Source organism: Melopsittacus undulatus, chromosome 2, assembly GCF_012275295.1.
Source record: "Melopsittacus undulatus isolate bMelUnd1 chromosome 2, bMelUnd1.mat.Z, whole genome shotgun sequence".
NCBI classification, from domain to species: Eukaryota; Metazoa; Chordata; class Aves; order Psittaciformes; family Psittaculidae; genus Melopsittacus; species Melopsittacus undulatus.
Window position 1 is genome coordinate 60,108,755 of NC_047528.1, and position 17,168 is coordinate 60,125,922.

General features: G+C 40.2%; 1 protein-coding gene across 1 annotated transcript in view; it reads left to right on the forward strand.

The window, feature by feature from the left end:
• The window catches only part of MCF2L (MCF.2 cell line derived transforming sequence like), a 93,411-nt gene that overhangs the window by 43,995 nt on the left and 32,248 nt on the right, over positions 1-17,168 (forward strand). Inside the window, exon 4 of the mRNA XM_031046159.2 lies at positions 10,762-10,852. Within this exon, the coding sequence (XP_030902019.2) occupies positions 10,762-10,852 (91 nt within the window). The remainder of the gene's footprint in view (positions 1-10,761; positions 10,853-17,168) is intronic.

Below are 17,168 nucleotides of genomic sequence, written 5' to 3' on the forward strand. Positions count from 1 at the left end.
AACAGTTGTAAATTCCATATGTTTCTCTAAGCAGAAAGGAAATGCAAAGGCTTAAATTTAAAGTAAGAGCATTGCATCTTAAAGTGGTAGTCTGAAGCTTTTGTGTCAGATACATAGTTTAATAAGGTCAGGTCGAAGCTCATCATGTTACTTAAGAGTCTGAAATTTCACTGGACTTGGAAGAATTTACACTTAACTTGATGTCCACTTATTGAAAGTCTTAAACTTGGTTAAAGCTCAGCCCTGAACAGACAAAGCCTTTTCCATCTTTAAAATCCTGTTTACGCACCTTAAGGGCTTAGAGGATTTGAATAGTATGCATGATACGCACTGTCCAGTGGTAAATTTAATCTGCCAATGACAGAACTCTAAAATTGTGAAAGTTAAGTACTAAAATGCTGGACCTCACACAGGAGTTTTCATTAATCCAGTCTTAAGTTTAGAGAATTGAACACCCTCTTTAAGTGTAAACTCTCTAAAACAAAATCTGCGGTGTTACATGTAAGGTTGTGCCAATACTTTTTGCAGTGTCATTAATGATTGTTGCAGTGTACTGGAAATATGTACAATTCCAATATCATAGTTCTGAATAGGTGTAAAAATGCTTTTATGGGGTCATACTTAATAGTTCTAAGGTGAGGATCTCATACACTTCCTGCTGCTTATATTTACTTAAACTTAACCAATGTGGAGCCCTTTTGCCTTTGTTGACCTATTTATCCTTAATTGGCCCTCAAGGGTAATATGGCCTATTCCAGCCATCTGTAGTTAAGTCTAAATGAGTCCTCAGTTGTTGTCTTTCTTCAAACAGTCCTTCCAAAAGCAGATCTGTGTGATCTGAAGAAAATACACTGTGTTTTCCATTTAAAAAAAATTTAAAATCCTTATTGTAATTAATTTTACACACTAAAAGAGGATCTGTTAAGCAATAACTTTGTCTTTCAAACATTATTTCTTTTACCTGCACAAATGCATCAAAGTAATTTTGATTCTAGTCTGTGGGGTTCCTCGATGGGATAAAGCTTCCTAAATTGCCATAAAAAAAGGCTGATGGGTACTATGGAAAGAGAACGAGCGCATGTGGTACAAGCAGATGTCCAGGCACTGGCAGATGATGATGCCTGGACGTTTAAATTCTTTTTTTCCTTTTTTTTTTTTAACACTGGATACATTCCTTCAGCTACACACACACACACACACACACCCAGCATAAGCTTTTTGGAGCAGAAAGAATGTATGCATATATGATGGAATATAGCCAGCATTAATGTATTCTAATGAGTTGAGTTTATTTTAAGGAGGAATTGGCTTGGAAGTGGAAGAGGGGCTGTTTTGAGGATCTAGAGTAGCATATGAGGTAAAGTGAGCTATAGGGACCAATCAAAGACGGTACTGATGCCCATCTCTTTGAAACCGAGTGGGGAGGGAAAAGAGAAATGGAACTGTGTACACTATATACATTGGCACAAACACTTTAAAATAAGTAAAGCTTGTTCTAGTGCTGCTTATTCTGCTTATTTGGCCGAGGGACACAAGCAGTGCCTTAAATAAAAATGTTTGGATTCATATCTCTCAATTTCAAGGGACCTACTGCTGTGCAGGATAAAAACCTTCAGTTGCCCCTAGGACTAAGGCTTGAGAGCAGCTCTCCTGGTTGTCAGTGGGTTGTCACTCACCTCATCAACAGTACATCTCTGGTAGTGGCCCATCTTCCTTGTTGATTCTTGCTTTGCAGGCAGATACAGCGAGCTACTGCGGTCATAGTCCTGTGGTGACAGAAGGGTTTTCAGATCAGGGGTAGAGCTGCATGTTAACCACAAGTGGCTTTCTGGGCTACAGTCGTCGTGAAGTCTAGATGAGACTTCCGAAGTTTGGAATTATTATCAGTCCCTTACACAAAGCTCTTTGAAGTTTCTTTCATTATTTTGTCTCCTGTTTATCTGGCCTTTAAGATTTCCTGTCACTGACACAACATCATGTGTAATGATCTTGCCTGTGCTTACAAAGTTCCAAAAGGCATTTTCATGGTGCCACTCTTCCATGCTATAAGATTTTGCTGATCAGTTCTGCCTCATGAGCAGATTGTAACCACTTGCCTGTCATGGTTCCTATTTATGCCACTTTGCAACCCAGCATTCATCTAAACTTTTCTTTGCCTGCATTGCTGTGAGATCCTAAAATACAATTTTGTGTATCTGATGATTCCCCAATCCTTAGCAAAATGAAGTACAGTATGAGTGTTTTCAGACAAACATGGAGTATGAACTAATAACAGCTGAGATCAAAAGTAAGCATAATGGGGAAGGGAAGAGATAAGGTTTTCATCAGTGCTGCACTGGATAAGATCTAGTTAACTGGAATGTGGAGAAGGAATTAAAAAATGTGCATAGTGGAGGGAGGGAAATGCATCAGATTTCTTATCTGAAACTTGTCTAATGATGAAACTTGAACAGCTTCAGCTCCAACACAAAGCCTCAGATTTTCTTCATTTCCTGTGCAGCTTAATCTGTTTCTCTGAAGGGAAGGCAGTAACTACCAAAAGCAAAGTAAAGAGAAGGTCCAAACACTGTTTTGAATGTCCATTTAAAAATGTGTCTATTCACAGAATTCCAGTGTAGAATGAAAAGGGTTGCATATTGTTTTATTCATAGGATTTAGTTGGATTTTTTTGAGGGAGGGAGAAGGCAGTTTTTATTTTCAAAATCAGCCTTTAAGCATAAGAATCAATGAGAAATGGTGTCTCCTCGCGTATAGGTTATGTTCCTGCTGTGGAGTGTCACAGCATCAGCAGTGCTCAACGAAATGCAGCTGTCACTGCCAGGAGCTTTATATATAATAAGTTTTACTTGGCACTCAGTGATTTTGGACAGACCACTAGAGGCTGCACTTGCATAGCAGCACTTCTGACTGCCTCATTTTAAATTTTCTTTGCTGGAGTTCCTTCTCTTTCCTACATTTCTTCATGAACAATTGTCAGCCTAGGTTTGACTTTGGTAGGGTCTTTCTTTCCACAGTTGAAGTTCATTGAGCTGACTACGAGAGAGCCCAGTAATCAAATATAACACATTCTTCTACATCAGTAGCCTTTTGCTGAAGCACACTGCAGACACTCAGTAGTTAAACACAGTAAGGAGTAGATAGCAAGTTTTTTTCCTGATTTCAGTGATGTGGATACAGAGAGATATGTGCAGTGCAGTGACTTCCATGCCACCAAGCACTGGCTTTAAATTGAGCACCTCAGGAAGCTTGAGATGAGCCTGTTCTTTGGTTCTATGCTCTATAGGTGGTTTTCCAAGGAGAACAGAAGCAATGGACATGTGCTTCCTGCATTAGCTAGCTGATTTCTTCAGTGTTTTCAGCTAAGGAGTTACAGGCTACAAAAAATTAACACAAAATTATAATACTAATCCTAAAATTATGAAGCAGTTAATCATTGCATTCACATTTTTGTCCCTTATGCAGTGCCATGTGCCAGAAATAGTGTGCTCATTAGTTATTTTATTCCAGCAACATTTACAAGAAAAAAGAACAACAGCTGGTATCTGATAGAGCAGTTATACATCTCAACTAAAAGTGATTCTTGAGGAAATCTGAACTGAGATGTCAGGCCTACAGCTTGAATCATAGCCAAAATGTCATGCCAATTTGCTTTAGAGCTAAGGAGGTCTGCCAGGTGGCCAAAGAGCTTCACCTGGATGTTCATAAATGTTACCATTCTTAGGAATAATTCTATTCTCAGATGTGTGCAATATTCTTTGACCTCAGTCATACATGTACATCTGTGTCAGAACTTGGCACCAAACTGATCTTTTCTGTCTAACCAATCAAATATCATGACAGTGTCATGCATCTGTTTATACAGCCATCTTTTGGAAATATGCTTTCATTCTATTTATTTTCCTGACAGATTGTTTCTTTGCCGCTAATACCTCAATATTAATGCAAATCTCAATTGTTCTGTCATAAAAATAACAAAATACAATTCTAAAGACCTTGCTAGTTAGTGTCTGGTTTCCAATCACCTGTTCCTAAGAAAAGAAACAGAATGCTGTTCATGGTTACCTTAGCTTGTATGCTGATGACTGAATATAGGATGATGATGACACCAACCTGTGGGGTTCGGTTGATATGCTGGAGGGAAGGAATTCCATCCAGAGGGACCTTGACATGCTTGTGAGGTGGGCTGATGCCAACCTCATGAAGTTTAACCATGCCAAGTACAAGGTCCTACACCTTGGTGGGAGCAATCCCAGGCACAGCTACAGGTTGGGCAAAAAGGAAATTCATGGTAGTCCTGCAGAGAAGGATTTGGGGGTGTTGGTCAATGAGAAAATGAACACGAGCTGGCGTCAGTGTGCACTTACGGCCCAGAAACCCAACTGTATTCTGGGCTGCATCAAAAGGAGCGTGACCAGCAGGTCGAAGGAGGTGATCCTGCCCCTCTACTCTGCTCTCGTGAGAACTCACTTGGAGTATTGTGTGCAGTTCTGGTGTCCTCAACATAAAAAGGACATGAAACTGTTAGAACAAGTCCAGAGGAGGGCCACGAGGATGATCAGGGGGCTGGAGCACCTCCTGTATGAAGGAGAGAGTTGGGGCTGTTCAGCCTGGAGAAGAGAAGGCTGCGTGGAGACCTTATAGCAGCCTTCCAGTATATCTGAAGGTGGCCTACAGGGATGCTGGGGAGGGACTGTTCATTAGGGACTGTAGTGATAGGACAAGGAATAACAGGTTGAAACTTAAACAGCAGAGGTTTAGATTGGATATAAGGAAGAAATTCTTTATTGTTAGGGTGGTAAGGTACTGGAATGGGTTGCGCAGGGAGGCTGTGAATGCTCCATCCCTGGCAGTGTTTAAGGCCAGGTTGGATGAAGCCTTGGGTGATATGGTTTAGTGTGAGGTGTCCCTGCCATGGCAGGGGGGTTGGAACTAGATGATCTTAAGGTCCTTTCCAACCCTAACTATTCTATGACTTCTGACTTCAAAGAGTGGTAGCTGCTGGAAGCATTTTTATCACTGGGGACATGATGGGAATGCTTCATGTTCAAAGTGTTGTTTACCCCTGTGCTCAGGCTAGTGGACAGTCTTTTGTATATGCTGAACCTGTTTGAGCTCCAGCTTGTCCTTTTTTTGCACTGTATACAGTTCTACATTCAAGGGGGGATTTATTCATTTTTAAGAGCTGGTCCACACAGGCTTTATGACATGCCCAGGCATAAATCTGCTATATAGACAGGATGGGCAGTACCATCCCTAAGATGGTACATCATTGTGTCTTGCATGTTTGCCCTTTTGTGGTACAGTAGTATTGCTGGAAACGGATGGATAGGCCTGTTCCGTGGTCCTTCCTACATAGGCCTATGTGTTGCATGCAGAAAAATATAAAAAGTAGGATTTGTGTGCATCCTGAGACCCCACATCTCTTTAAGCAGTGTGTATGTCACTGATGCACATTTATTGTCAGTGATGAGCTACAGAAGGTGAGTAAACTTTACAAATGGGTAGTACCAGGGATCTAAAGACAGCTTCAGCTGCTTATAGTGCAGATTACTGCAGACATTGCCTTGGTGCTCTGCTCAGTGCAGTAACTCTTCACTAAATGTTACTGAAGTTCTACTATCAAGATAGCTGTTCAGCAGCTGTTGAGAACAAGACTTCCTAGTCAGTTTGTATGTATAAGCAGAGGTAGTCAAGGTAGGGGACAGTCTTGAGTGGAATGCCAGCCAACTGTGTAATAATAAGGCTTTAAGACTGAAATTCACTTTATTAAAATGGGATTATTTAACCTAAAATGTTGCACGGAATTTCAAATGTGCAAAAGAGTTACACTATCAATTCTCTGTGATGAACCTGAAGAATTGCTTTGTTTGTGGTACATAAGCAGTTTCCATACAGCAGTGTAGAAGCAATGGGAACTTACTTGTGTAGCAGTAGTCGCCACCCATACCTTGGAGAAATGCAAGGATCTTTCAGATGATTAATATATAATTGCTTCCACACACCCCAGAGGGAAGTTTCTTTCTGCAAGCCTATGTATTTTAAGCTTTCCCACCCTTTCCCCCAGATTCATGAGCTCATAAATCTTGCAAATAAGACGAATAGGGAGATGTCCTTATAATCTAAAGCTGAGGAGTCATTAAGTAGAAAATTCAGTTCCTGCTCTACAGTCTACATGGAGAACTTGGTGCTTGTTTGGCAGGTACTTCAACCTCACGCTCTTTATTTTCTCCAAATGGTGTTACACTGGCTCCCCAAGGCAGAAGGAGAGGACTGCGTGGCATGGACAAGGGGTAACGGGTTGAAACTTAAACAGCAGAGGTTTAGACTTGATATAAGGAAGAAATTCTTTACTGTTAGGGTGGTGAGGTACTGGAATGGGTTGCCCAGGGAGGTAGTGAATGCTCCATCCCTGGCAGTGTACAAGACCAGGTTGGATGAAGCCTTGGGTGATATGGTTTAGTGTGAGGTGTCCCTGCCCATGGCAGGGGGGTTGGAACTAGATGATCTTGAGGTCCTTTCCAATCCTAACTATTCTATGATTCTATGATTCTATGAAAGTCTATCCTCTGCTGCATTTTCTCCTGTCCTCTGTGGTCTGCTGCATTTTCTCCTGTCATCTGTGGCCTTTGGTCCCCTTCCACTGCTTTCTACCTTTCTGACCTGGCCTTTGTGAGTTTGCCAGATACATTTCCTGCAGAGTAGGAATGGTTTCTCTGTCTTTCTAAAAATGTTCTGTTCTTTGTGCTGGTAAGTAAACAGAAGAACAGAGCTTGTCCCATGATGGGGGATTTCTGTGTGTGATAGGAGGGAAACAAAGGAAGGAAATACTAAGTTTGAATTACAAGCTTATATAAATTATGTTTCAGAAAGTACACCGGATACAAGCTAATGCATTAAAGAAAACAGAGGTTGTAAGGGAAGTGTCAAGGAGCCTTAATAGGCAGGTTGTTCTGCTAAGGTTGTCTGCTGTTTCTCACTGTTGGCTTCCAGTTGTTTACAACTCTGCCAAATTTTCTTTCCATTTGTGAGGTCTCATCTGAGTTCTTGGTTTAAAGTTCGGCCAAAATAGCTGAGTTGTTCCCAAGAAAGGGGACATATCCACTGTGCTTTTCAAACACTGAAACAGCCCTTTAAGTGCTTCCATCCTTTCATCAAGGACTTGAACTTGACACTTAAAAGAATGATGGCCTTTGTGTCAAGGAAATACCGTCAGAAAAATCGGCCTAAATCACAGGTCACGAATGCTAAGTAGCTACTCAAATTTGTTGTCAAAAAAGACCAGCTTTATCCTGGAGCTGAGCAGGGGTTTCTCTGTGGTTGCAGAACTGATTGCTCTAAAGTCAGGTCCACTACCAGGGCTGAGAGCAGGAAGACTGTGATGAGATGTGAGTGCCGCCTGTTGACAAGCAGGCAGTGCAGGCAAGCTGTCTGACTCAACAGGTAAGACCACAGACAAAAGAAGGTCGATCAGAGGGAAGATACTGAAAGACTGAGCAGGAAGTAGGGTGAGGGATAAGGGGACTGTGATATTTGGGAAGGGGTGGGGTGAGAACCCATTTGGTCATTTCTTCTGGCAGTATTGAGGTGGAAAAAAAGAAAATAAAAAAAAAAAGCTCCAAGACTTTTCTTTTTGAGCTGTTCTTGGGATAAGGCAGCAAGGAATGAAAATGGTTGAAGGGATGAATGAGAGAGACAAATGTGGGTGGTGGTGGTAAGCCTGTTGGAGCATGATATACAGATGCAGGTTCTGGGCTAACCTGATGATTGCAGTGCAACTGGAGCAAACCAGGGGATAAAGCCTGATGAGCAGTACAGGCCATATCCATCAGGGCATGTTTCTGCTGAGACAGAGCGGAAGCCAAAATGCTTTGCTCTCAAGTTAAAGACATGGAGGGGGAAATCAGTATTTGGATAGAATGTAATAAATATGGCTGAGGGAAAGACAGACAGCTGTAATTCAAAGTTAAATCAGCAGCCAAAGAGGTTAATACCTTCTTGCTACCAAAGCATTATTCATTCTATGCCCTAAAAGAGAGGGGGGGTTTTGCAAACTGTCTTGTAATTACTTACACAGGTGTGTGTGGCAGCAAAGGGAGGTCAGTAGAGCCAAGGGTGTATTGGCAAACAAACCTATTTCCAATATTTACTTTTCATGAATACGTGACTTTGTTGTCTTCATAATGTTCTCAACTTTGTTGTACACAATGTCTTAGCTTGGTTTGTTGCTTCCTGCCTAGGGCTTGCTGGAGCTGGATCCCAGACTCCAAAGCCAGCCCTTCACAAGACGCTGTTGTCAAGATAAGATTTTTCCCACCATGTTCAGAACAGAGCATTTTTCAATTTTTCTTTAAAGCAGTCTATATTAATGGAGTGTTAATAGTTTGAAGTCAGGTGCTCAAGCATTTGCATTGGGTCTCTTCTAGCCAGAAATGGCAAATCTTGGCTTTCATCTCTGAGCCTGGAAGAGGACCACAGTCTGAATAATGAAACTACCCAACATATTTGATCCAGTGGAAAAAGGAGGATGGCTAAAGATATCTTTTGGGCTATCTTAGAGATGTGCTTTCCTTTGTCAACTCTTCCATTTAAGAAAGCCTTGTTGGGTTGGGGAGTTGTTGGTTGGTTTGTTTTTTCTGGGAGAATAATATTAAGCTCTGCTTATTGCCAGGTGTTGAGACAGACAATTGTGTATAGCTGCCATCTAGATTTTCTCCAGAATCCCAGCTGAGCCTGTCCTTCCCTGTGCTCCTGGAGAGAAATCTGATTGATTGCTCTGTCAGAGGCTTTAATTTTATTCCTGTTACGCAGAAATGTCAATAGTTTCTTGAAATACAATACAGATGTTGCATTTAGGAACTTGGTGGGATCCGAGATGATGCTTCCACAGAGGAAGTCTGCAGAAATTCCAGGACTCCCAGGGACTTCTACTGAGCAGGGGAGATAGATCTGTAAGAGTCTGAATACTCAGCAGAATACACTTCAAAGTCCACATGAACTTCTGTGGGAGCAGCTGGTAGCACCTTTTGACTCCATTTATCCACATTTAGGCTGTATGTCCCAAAGAGTTTGTTTTGGTACCTGCTTTTTGTGGAAGATGGTTGCTATTAGCATTTCATTTTGCTCAGTTACTAAAGGTTAAAATTATGAGAACTTTAAATGGGGAACAGGAAGAGGCTAAAATCAATCTGGATCTCTTTCCTCCTCTTTCCCTTCAAGTAAAGAAAGCGTAGGAGGGGGAAGACTTAGAAAATCATAGAAACTTACAGTAGTGGCAAGCATAATGCTAATAAAAAGCCCAGTTTGTCTGCAAAGGTTATTCAGGCTTACAAGGCAAGTACTCAGATGTTGTTTATCAGTGTAGTCCTAACCCAGAGGGAAGTGTTAAGTAATGTGCACTGAATGTGGGCAGTAAGGGGCTGGGTTTAGTATTTCCTATGTTAAAATGACTGCTTACCTTCTTTTGAAAGACAGTGTTCATTTGCACTTTTTATGATTATTCATGTTTCACCATAAATATTTAGTCTGTAAATCTGAGAGAGATTAGTTTGTAGAAGAGGGGGAATACACTGTAACTCATGATTAAATTTGTAATTTTGCGGAGTAGCTTAAGGTGACACATCTGGGTACCTGTGTTCTTCATCCTCCTCAGCATCACACTGTTATGTTACCGACATAATCTAATAAAACAAAGCTGGTGTTTCCATGATTCAGCAATCTTGAATAAGGGAACCTGGCATTCTGTGGTGTTGGTTTTTATATTGTCTTTTAAGATAAGACAATAACAAATCAGTGCACAATATTTGTAAATGTCACACAGTGCATATGATAGGCCTTGCAGTATATTATTATCTGGACTGAAAATACAGCATATCTATTAAAAATGACCCAATATGCGAGAAAATAACAAATCTGAGCCTGTCTGCCTTGTATTTGCCTGTCGTTTCCATTTTGATTGCGATTGGCTGGCAAGGGCTGCTGCTGGCATTGCACAATTGGCTTAGATGGGGAATTACAAAACAGGAGCAGATCCCTTCACTGGGACTCGGTAGCACATGCAGCTGAGCACAGGCGAAAAAGAAAGGTCACCCGTACACAAGGATTTCAGCAGAATCTCTCTCACAGATGTTTCCATTCCAGAGGAGTGCATCTGATCTCATTCTTCTCATCTACGAGTTGGACTGTTTAAATGCCATAGGGATTTTTTGTTTTGGTGAATGTAAAAATGCACCTGGGAACAAGTTTGCAACCTGGAGGCATATGAGAATTTTGTGTGTGTGAAGCAATATCATGAAATGATCAGAAGGATCCGTGTCTTTAAGGGTTTTATATATCAGTGAGGAGGAAGACAATTCAAACAGAAGGTTAAAAGCAAATGCAAAAGGAAAGCAACTTCATTTTGATACTGAGATTATACTGAAAACAGCATGAAGGATGGATTATATCAGCACCAAAACAATGGAGAGTCAAAGGGGTTATTCTTTGAAATAATCTCTGTACAAGAAATGTAAAAACTACCTTTCATGAAAAAGAATTCATGATTTGATTATGGTTTGAAGCTCCATGGAACATAGCTGGGACTGCTGCATCTTTCCAAAGGTGTACAGTATAGTGTATCTTTACTTGAGATGCTTAGGTGAAGAAGATTCTGCACAAAAAGGGCATGCCTGGGTCATGCTGCCTTTTCGAGTAAGAGAACCAGAGGAATTCCACTTGTATTTTAACTCAACTTTCTCTTTTTCTTCTTTCCTCATCCAAACTTAGTTTGCGAGATGCTGGAATTGGATTTATTCTTGTCATAGATCGCAGACAGGACAAATGGACTTCTGTGAAAGCTTCTATTCTGCGAATAACAGTGAGTACTGTCTTAAATTAACTCCTTCAAAAGATTTTTTTAGTGTTGAACCTTCCTCTTAGAGTGGAAAACCAGCCAATTTCTTCAGAAGAACAGTAGCCGATAGATGGCACAAAATGTACCCTGTAGTTCTTTTGCATCCCAACTGGCTGGAACTGAGCATCATGTGTCTGTGGTGTGCTTTTAATGCAGTTTGCAGCTAGGACATCTTCCTGAGAAGGCACTCGTAGAGCATGTGCATGTGTATGCACATAAATGCATGCGGCTTGCTGCTTTCCCAGGTAGGGACCAATATTTGCATGGACAGCCCATGACTCTACCTTTCACTGTTCCAGTGAGCTTCCCATATAGGAAGAGATGAGGATGAGGATTCTGCCTTACTTTGCTGCTTGTGAAAGGACTCGTGATATCCAAATTAAAACAGAGGCTGCTTGTAAACAGGAAAATATTATGTACTTACTATGATCCATCAACAGCACACACTGTTACTTTCAGTCCCACTTTTAATTAATGTTTTTAAAATCTGAAAACAAAACTTCTTAGAGGCTTTTTTTATTTACATATGGAGAAAGATTCATGTTTATGATTTGCTCAACCTACTGTTGGTTTACTTGCTTTCTTGTTATCCTTACTTGTTAGTGCTTATAATCTTTTCAGTAAGTGCTGAAAAAACGAGCTGTAAGCATCTTTTCTTTAACTTTTAATGGCTAATAAAATTTGGCTCTGTAAGATAAAGTGAAATCAAAACAGTGAATGTCATTTTTGTGTAGCCCCATTCTGACCAAAGAACTGTTTGTTTATCATAAGTTAAAAGGTATTTATTAAAGGTAATACATTACTCCCACTATATGACTTATTGTGAACTAATATGTAATGATAAATATTCCCACAGTATGACTTACTCCACGATAAGTATGTCAGGAATGTTAAAATATTGAAAATATACCAGAATATCAAGAAAATTTGATTTTACAGTTCATTTTGAAATTTTGTGATGCAGCTTTGAGATGATTCTAGTAGTGGAAGCTGAGAGCAGCATAATTTGGGGTGATTAAAGAAAAAGTGCTAAATCTTTGGAGTTTTTGAATCTCTAAAAATTCAGTGCTGTAGTTTCTGTTCAACACAAATAAGTATTCCACAGATGGCAGTCCTTTTATTTATATAGTTGGGGTGGTTGCAGGTGGGAGATTATTACAGACACGTTGCTTATAGCCATAATATTAATGTTTATGGTGATGTTCCTCCAGTGTGCATCATTTTGCCTAGAAGCACAATATACGGAACCTGAGTATCTATTCCCTTTGATAAGAGACCCATCACTGGAGTGATGGCATTTGTACCTCAAGGCTTTGCCTGGAGAAGGGTGTTAAGCACAGGAAATGCTGTGGGTTGCAGTGCTGTTGATGATGGGTTAGTTTCCTTTTTCCTTCTTTTCTCATTCTTCTATGAGCTTTATTTAAAATAAAATAAAAAAGAAGCACCCACACTTCTTAGTTGAAGTCTAATCTCTTAGAGGTATTATCTTTCTTTTATATTTCTTTTGTTGAACTGGCTCAGCTCTGGCTTCGTATTTCATGCATGGATGTGTTTGGCAGCCCTCCTTTGAGCTTCAGCAGAAGTCACATCATCCTTAAGAATGTCTGAAAATTTCATTTTCCTATTCCAAAAAAGATCTGGTGAAAAATAGTTCACTGTTGTCCACCATTTGTTTGCTATATCTTTGCCATAAATGAACTCTAAATACATTTCTGCTGTCTGTTCCTTTAAACAGCAAAGCCAAATATACACAATGTGTATCTTGCACCAGTCATGAGGATTTCTCTGGGTCCGGTTGATGGACAAGGATTTTTTTTTAAATGGCTCAAGAGCAGCTGGAAGCTTAATTTCTACTTGTTTGTTTTTTTCTAACAGTCAAAGTTGTCTTTTGATAGTGATGAAGAATCTGAGTGTCATTTGGGTTGTCCAGATAGAAACTTATGTCTGAAAGGCTGGTATCCCAAGCAATTTTGATTGCTGCTCTATGTAAGGATATGACTCACATTATTTGAGAAGAGAGGTTTGGCTGTTGCCTCATTTGTTGTAGTTCCTGCAGCGTCCTCCTTGTTGTCTTTCCTGACTTTTCTCTGATCATCCCGAGGAGGTTGATGCTCTTCATTTGTGAAATCATGTGGGGTGCTGTGGCTGAAGCATCTACCCGTCACTTATATCTTGACAGCTGTAGGGAACATATTTGTAGGCACTGAGCAGCTGCTAACCAGAAATTCATACTTTTTTTAGTATTATTATTTTGTGTTATTTTCAAGACTCTTCACATAGAATTGTTTGATTAGTACTAGTGGGTGTTGGAAGTATGTTTTGAAACAGAAGTGATGAAGAAAACCTTTTTTCAGGCTGAAATTAATGTGGAAAATCTTTCTATATTATGAAAATTTTCTAGACTTCATTTTTCCCCCGTTTTTGTTAGAGATTGTTTTCTTCCCTGGGCCTGAAAAAGAACAATAATGAGCTGAATCTCTATTTCACAGTGATTCTTTAAGGTTGCTATAGACACTGAAGGCTGTAAAGACAGAGGTGAAGCTATTTTTGCAGACACAGTGGAAGGGCAGTGGCTGCACCATTCATCCAGGAGGACTGCTGCTGAAGCATGTGCAGTGACAGCAGAACTGAAACCAAAGCCAGAGGCACTGGGCTGAAAGATGGCGCCTCTTTCCCTGGGATGTGAAAGGGTGCTTCTCTGTTAGTAGTTCCAGTGTGTTTTCTTTAAAAAATTGAGCTTATGTCATTACATCATCTTTGTCTCTGTGGTCCTGTTGTCATTGTCTTCCTCTGTCTTGAAAGGCTGAAATGTGAACTCAGTCTTTCAAAGAAAAACTTGCACTTGACATCATTAAAAGTTCCACCATAGCCATCAGCCTCATACTGAAAGTCCTGAGAAAATTAACTTCCTTAAACTTGGTGCTGTTGTGTGGGCAACTGCTGTTGAGGAAGCAGCTGATATGGTGGTCACCCAGGTGGTAGTGAGGAAGTTTTATCCAGTCACAAACTTTGCAGCCATTTCTAAATATGACAAGAGTTGGGTTTTATCCAACCTCTTAGAGAAGCTTACTTTGTGATTTGCCATATTTCACTAAGGATGTATTGCATGCAAGTTTCATGCTTTGTGTTTTAGACTGCATTGTCCAGAGCACTGTTTTTTCTTAGTTTTTCATTAATCAAAATGCAGTCTTCACTGTAGCAGAGGCTTAGCCCATTAGTGGCTTTGAAGATTAGGGCCAAGACCTTTAGCTGGCAGTGAGAGACCAAAAGCCAGTGGAGAGACTGGAGTGCTAATACCAGCCTAAACCTTGCAGGAGCCAGGCAGTCCCAGGTTTGTGCCATCTGGAGTTGTTTTTACATCCAAGGTGAGAAACAGTGAATTACAGTAATCCAACCTTGAGTTCTTTGGCTTTGTAGTGAGGTGTTGGGTTTCTTAGTGAGTTGTTGTTGGAGAAAAGATGCTTCTAGTAAGTGATGCTCTGTGAAAGGCACTATTTTATGTTATGTGATGGATAAGTATTTCTCACTACCCCAGTTTCTATCAGGCTCTTTAAATCATGTTCAGTAATGATAACAATTCATATCGGTTAAGTTTGAAAAAGCTATCGGTCTTTCAGCCCCTACTCATTTCTTTTTTTTTTTTTTTTGCTTGGATTAAAAACAAGAGCTTGACAGTATGATGAAGCTAGTATTCATATTAATATTGTGGCTATTGTTATTATTTCAGTTAATGATAAAATAAAAGGTTATTTTGAGATGCTGTATGGTTTTGTCTTACTGCTTTGGATGTTCTGAGGATATTACATGTGTAGGCACTTTGTCTTTACCCTTGAAAAGTCAGACATTTTTCCTTTTTATTATATAGAGTTTTAATATGCAAAAAGAGAGAAGTGGTTCACTTAAGGTCTGAAAACAGGATCATAACATCACAAACATTAAACCCAGATCTAATGCAAAACACCTCAATGTTTGTAAAACTAGATTTCAAAATACTGCTTTTATAAATTGATTTAATTCAAGATTCTTTCCTGACAAGATGCCTGTTTCAAAGGCTTCAGTCTAGCCAGGAATAAGCAGCCTTGACAAAAAAAAAGGGGAGAGTGGGGGCATTTTTTAGCTCCTTTATATACTGAGGCATTTTGGAAAGAAGTGTCCTGTGGCTTGTGGCATACTAGTTAAGTGCAGAGGGGAAAACACAGCCACAGAGTTTGGTGGTGTGAGTATATTGAAGCTCTTCATAAAATGAAAACTAGTGTTTCTCCAGGTATTTTAAGACAGAACGACTAAAACTGAGTCAGGCATTGCTCTTTGATGGCTCACATGGTTTAGATAGTTCTGAAAGCTGTTTACCTGGAATGTGGGGAAAAAAAGGTCTTGTAGGTTCACTGTTTATCAGAAAAACTTTCCTTTGCTGTGTAGGAGTATAAAAGACTTCTGAGCACTGGGGCAGCTGAGTGAATTGCTCTGTGGGATTGAACAGTAGACAACAACTTTATTTTAAGTGCATCTCTGTCTAAAAGGTGTACATACCTATCCACATAATTCCTTTGTATACTAAATAAGCCTTAGCAGGGCATAGCATAATGTGAGATATGAAAACTCAGAAGTGTTGGCTTTCTTTCCCAAAGCTCACCTTTGGGTATTCACTACTGCAAGCTTTAGTGACTAGCTTCTGGCTGTAGACCCCAGCCACTGCTCTGCTGCGTGCTGCGTCGTTCTGGGAGCAACAGCCTGGCAGTGCTACATACTGTCTAAGTAAATACTGTGACTGTTGCAAAGTATGTGATTTAATGAGACTTATTCCTTCTTTGAAAATGCCATCTGCCTAATAGTCTGTAGCACATGTGCTGAATATAATTGCTGTCAGGCAGGAGTATGTGGGATTGCTGCTCTGTCTCACTGGTCTGTGTAAAATTGTTAGGTGACTTAAACAGCTCCCTGTTGGGCACCAACAAAGCAAGACCACATTACAAACTGTAAACCAAAGATAGGAAGACTCTTAGTACCTGTCTTTGAAATGCTGTCCCTCCTGCCCTGCAAATAAGCTTACCAGCCATCAGGCAGGTGTTGTTTCCTGCTCAGTTTTTGCAGTTCCTTACCAGCCATTCAGCATCATATCATCTTCATACACAAGATGACCTGCACTTACCTCCCACTGTTAAGAGCTGCTTAACTTCAGGGTCAGTACTAGTGCTGCAGATAGGCTCTCTGTCATTAATATTCTGTGAAGAAAAGTGATAATTAAGACTACATGTATCTACCTTAATTTTACATTCAGTCAAAAAACCAGATGGATTCAGTCTGTCTAATATTGCCTGTTTCCAGAAGCCTGGAGCATGCAGTGTAAAGCTCCCCATCCCTGAGAAGCAGAGGCCTGAAAGCAGGGGCATCAACCTGCTCCTGAGTATTAATTAACTGGTTTCCTGGAGTATTTAAGGTAGTCCCTGTTTTGTCCAGCCAGCAAAGTTTCTCCCCATGTCCAGGGTACTTATATGGCAGTAATTTTGAGTATAAATTCCTATTTTGGTCAGATTTATTTCAAAACTGATATTTACTTGCACATCTATGTCTTTTTCTGTTCTTTGGAATTGTCACTGGCCTGGCTGGATGGGAAAGTGAATGAGATAAGCAGATAGAAAACTAATCCTATGACTGTCATGAAGTACCAAACAAGTGCCACTGTTACTGCAAGTGAGATGAAGGAATATATGGGTTGCACTCGAGTAGAATAGCGGCTACCCTAATTTTCATAGAGGATAACAAAAGCATGACCCCTGATTTCCTTTTGCATAGATATTAAATTAATTTAATTGCAATATTTGAGACAAGATGTTGTGGGAGAGCAGTTAACTTTAATCTAATAGGCAGACACTTTTAGAAAAAAGTTTTCAAGCACACAAACCCTTTTCAAGTCTCAGTGATGTTCATTGACTTCGCCAAACAGTCCTTGAAGGCACTTTATTTTATGGCACTACTAAACATGCATGCTTAACATTTGGCACCACATTATTGAGAAGTCATTGTTCACTCTGTCTGCTTGGCATACAATGACTTCAAAGAAATATGCTGCTGGACTGGAACAGAGATTTTGTGTTTGTTCTCTTGTGTTCAGGGTGAAGCTGACTGGCTGATGAAGTTCTCATGCATCTAAGGAGTGTGTCTTGCATCATATCATTGTCTCTGCAAGTCACGAGGGCTTTTGGAGGGAGGTGGGGGGGGAGAAGTTAGGAACATAGTAATATTTGAGCAGTGCAGATATAAGCTCAGATAAAGTGGAAAA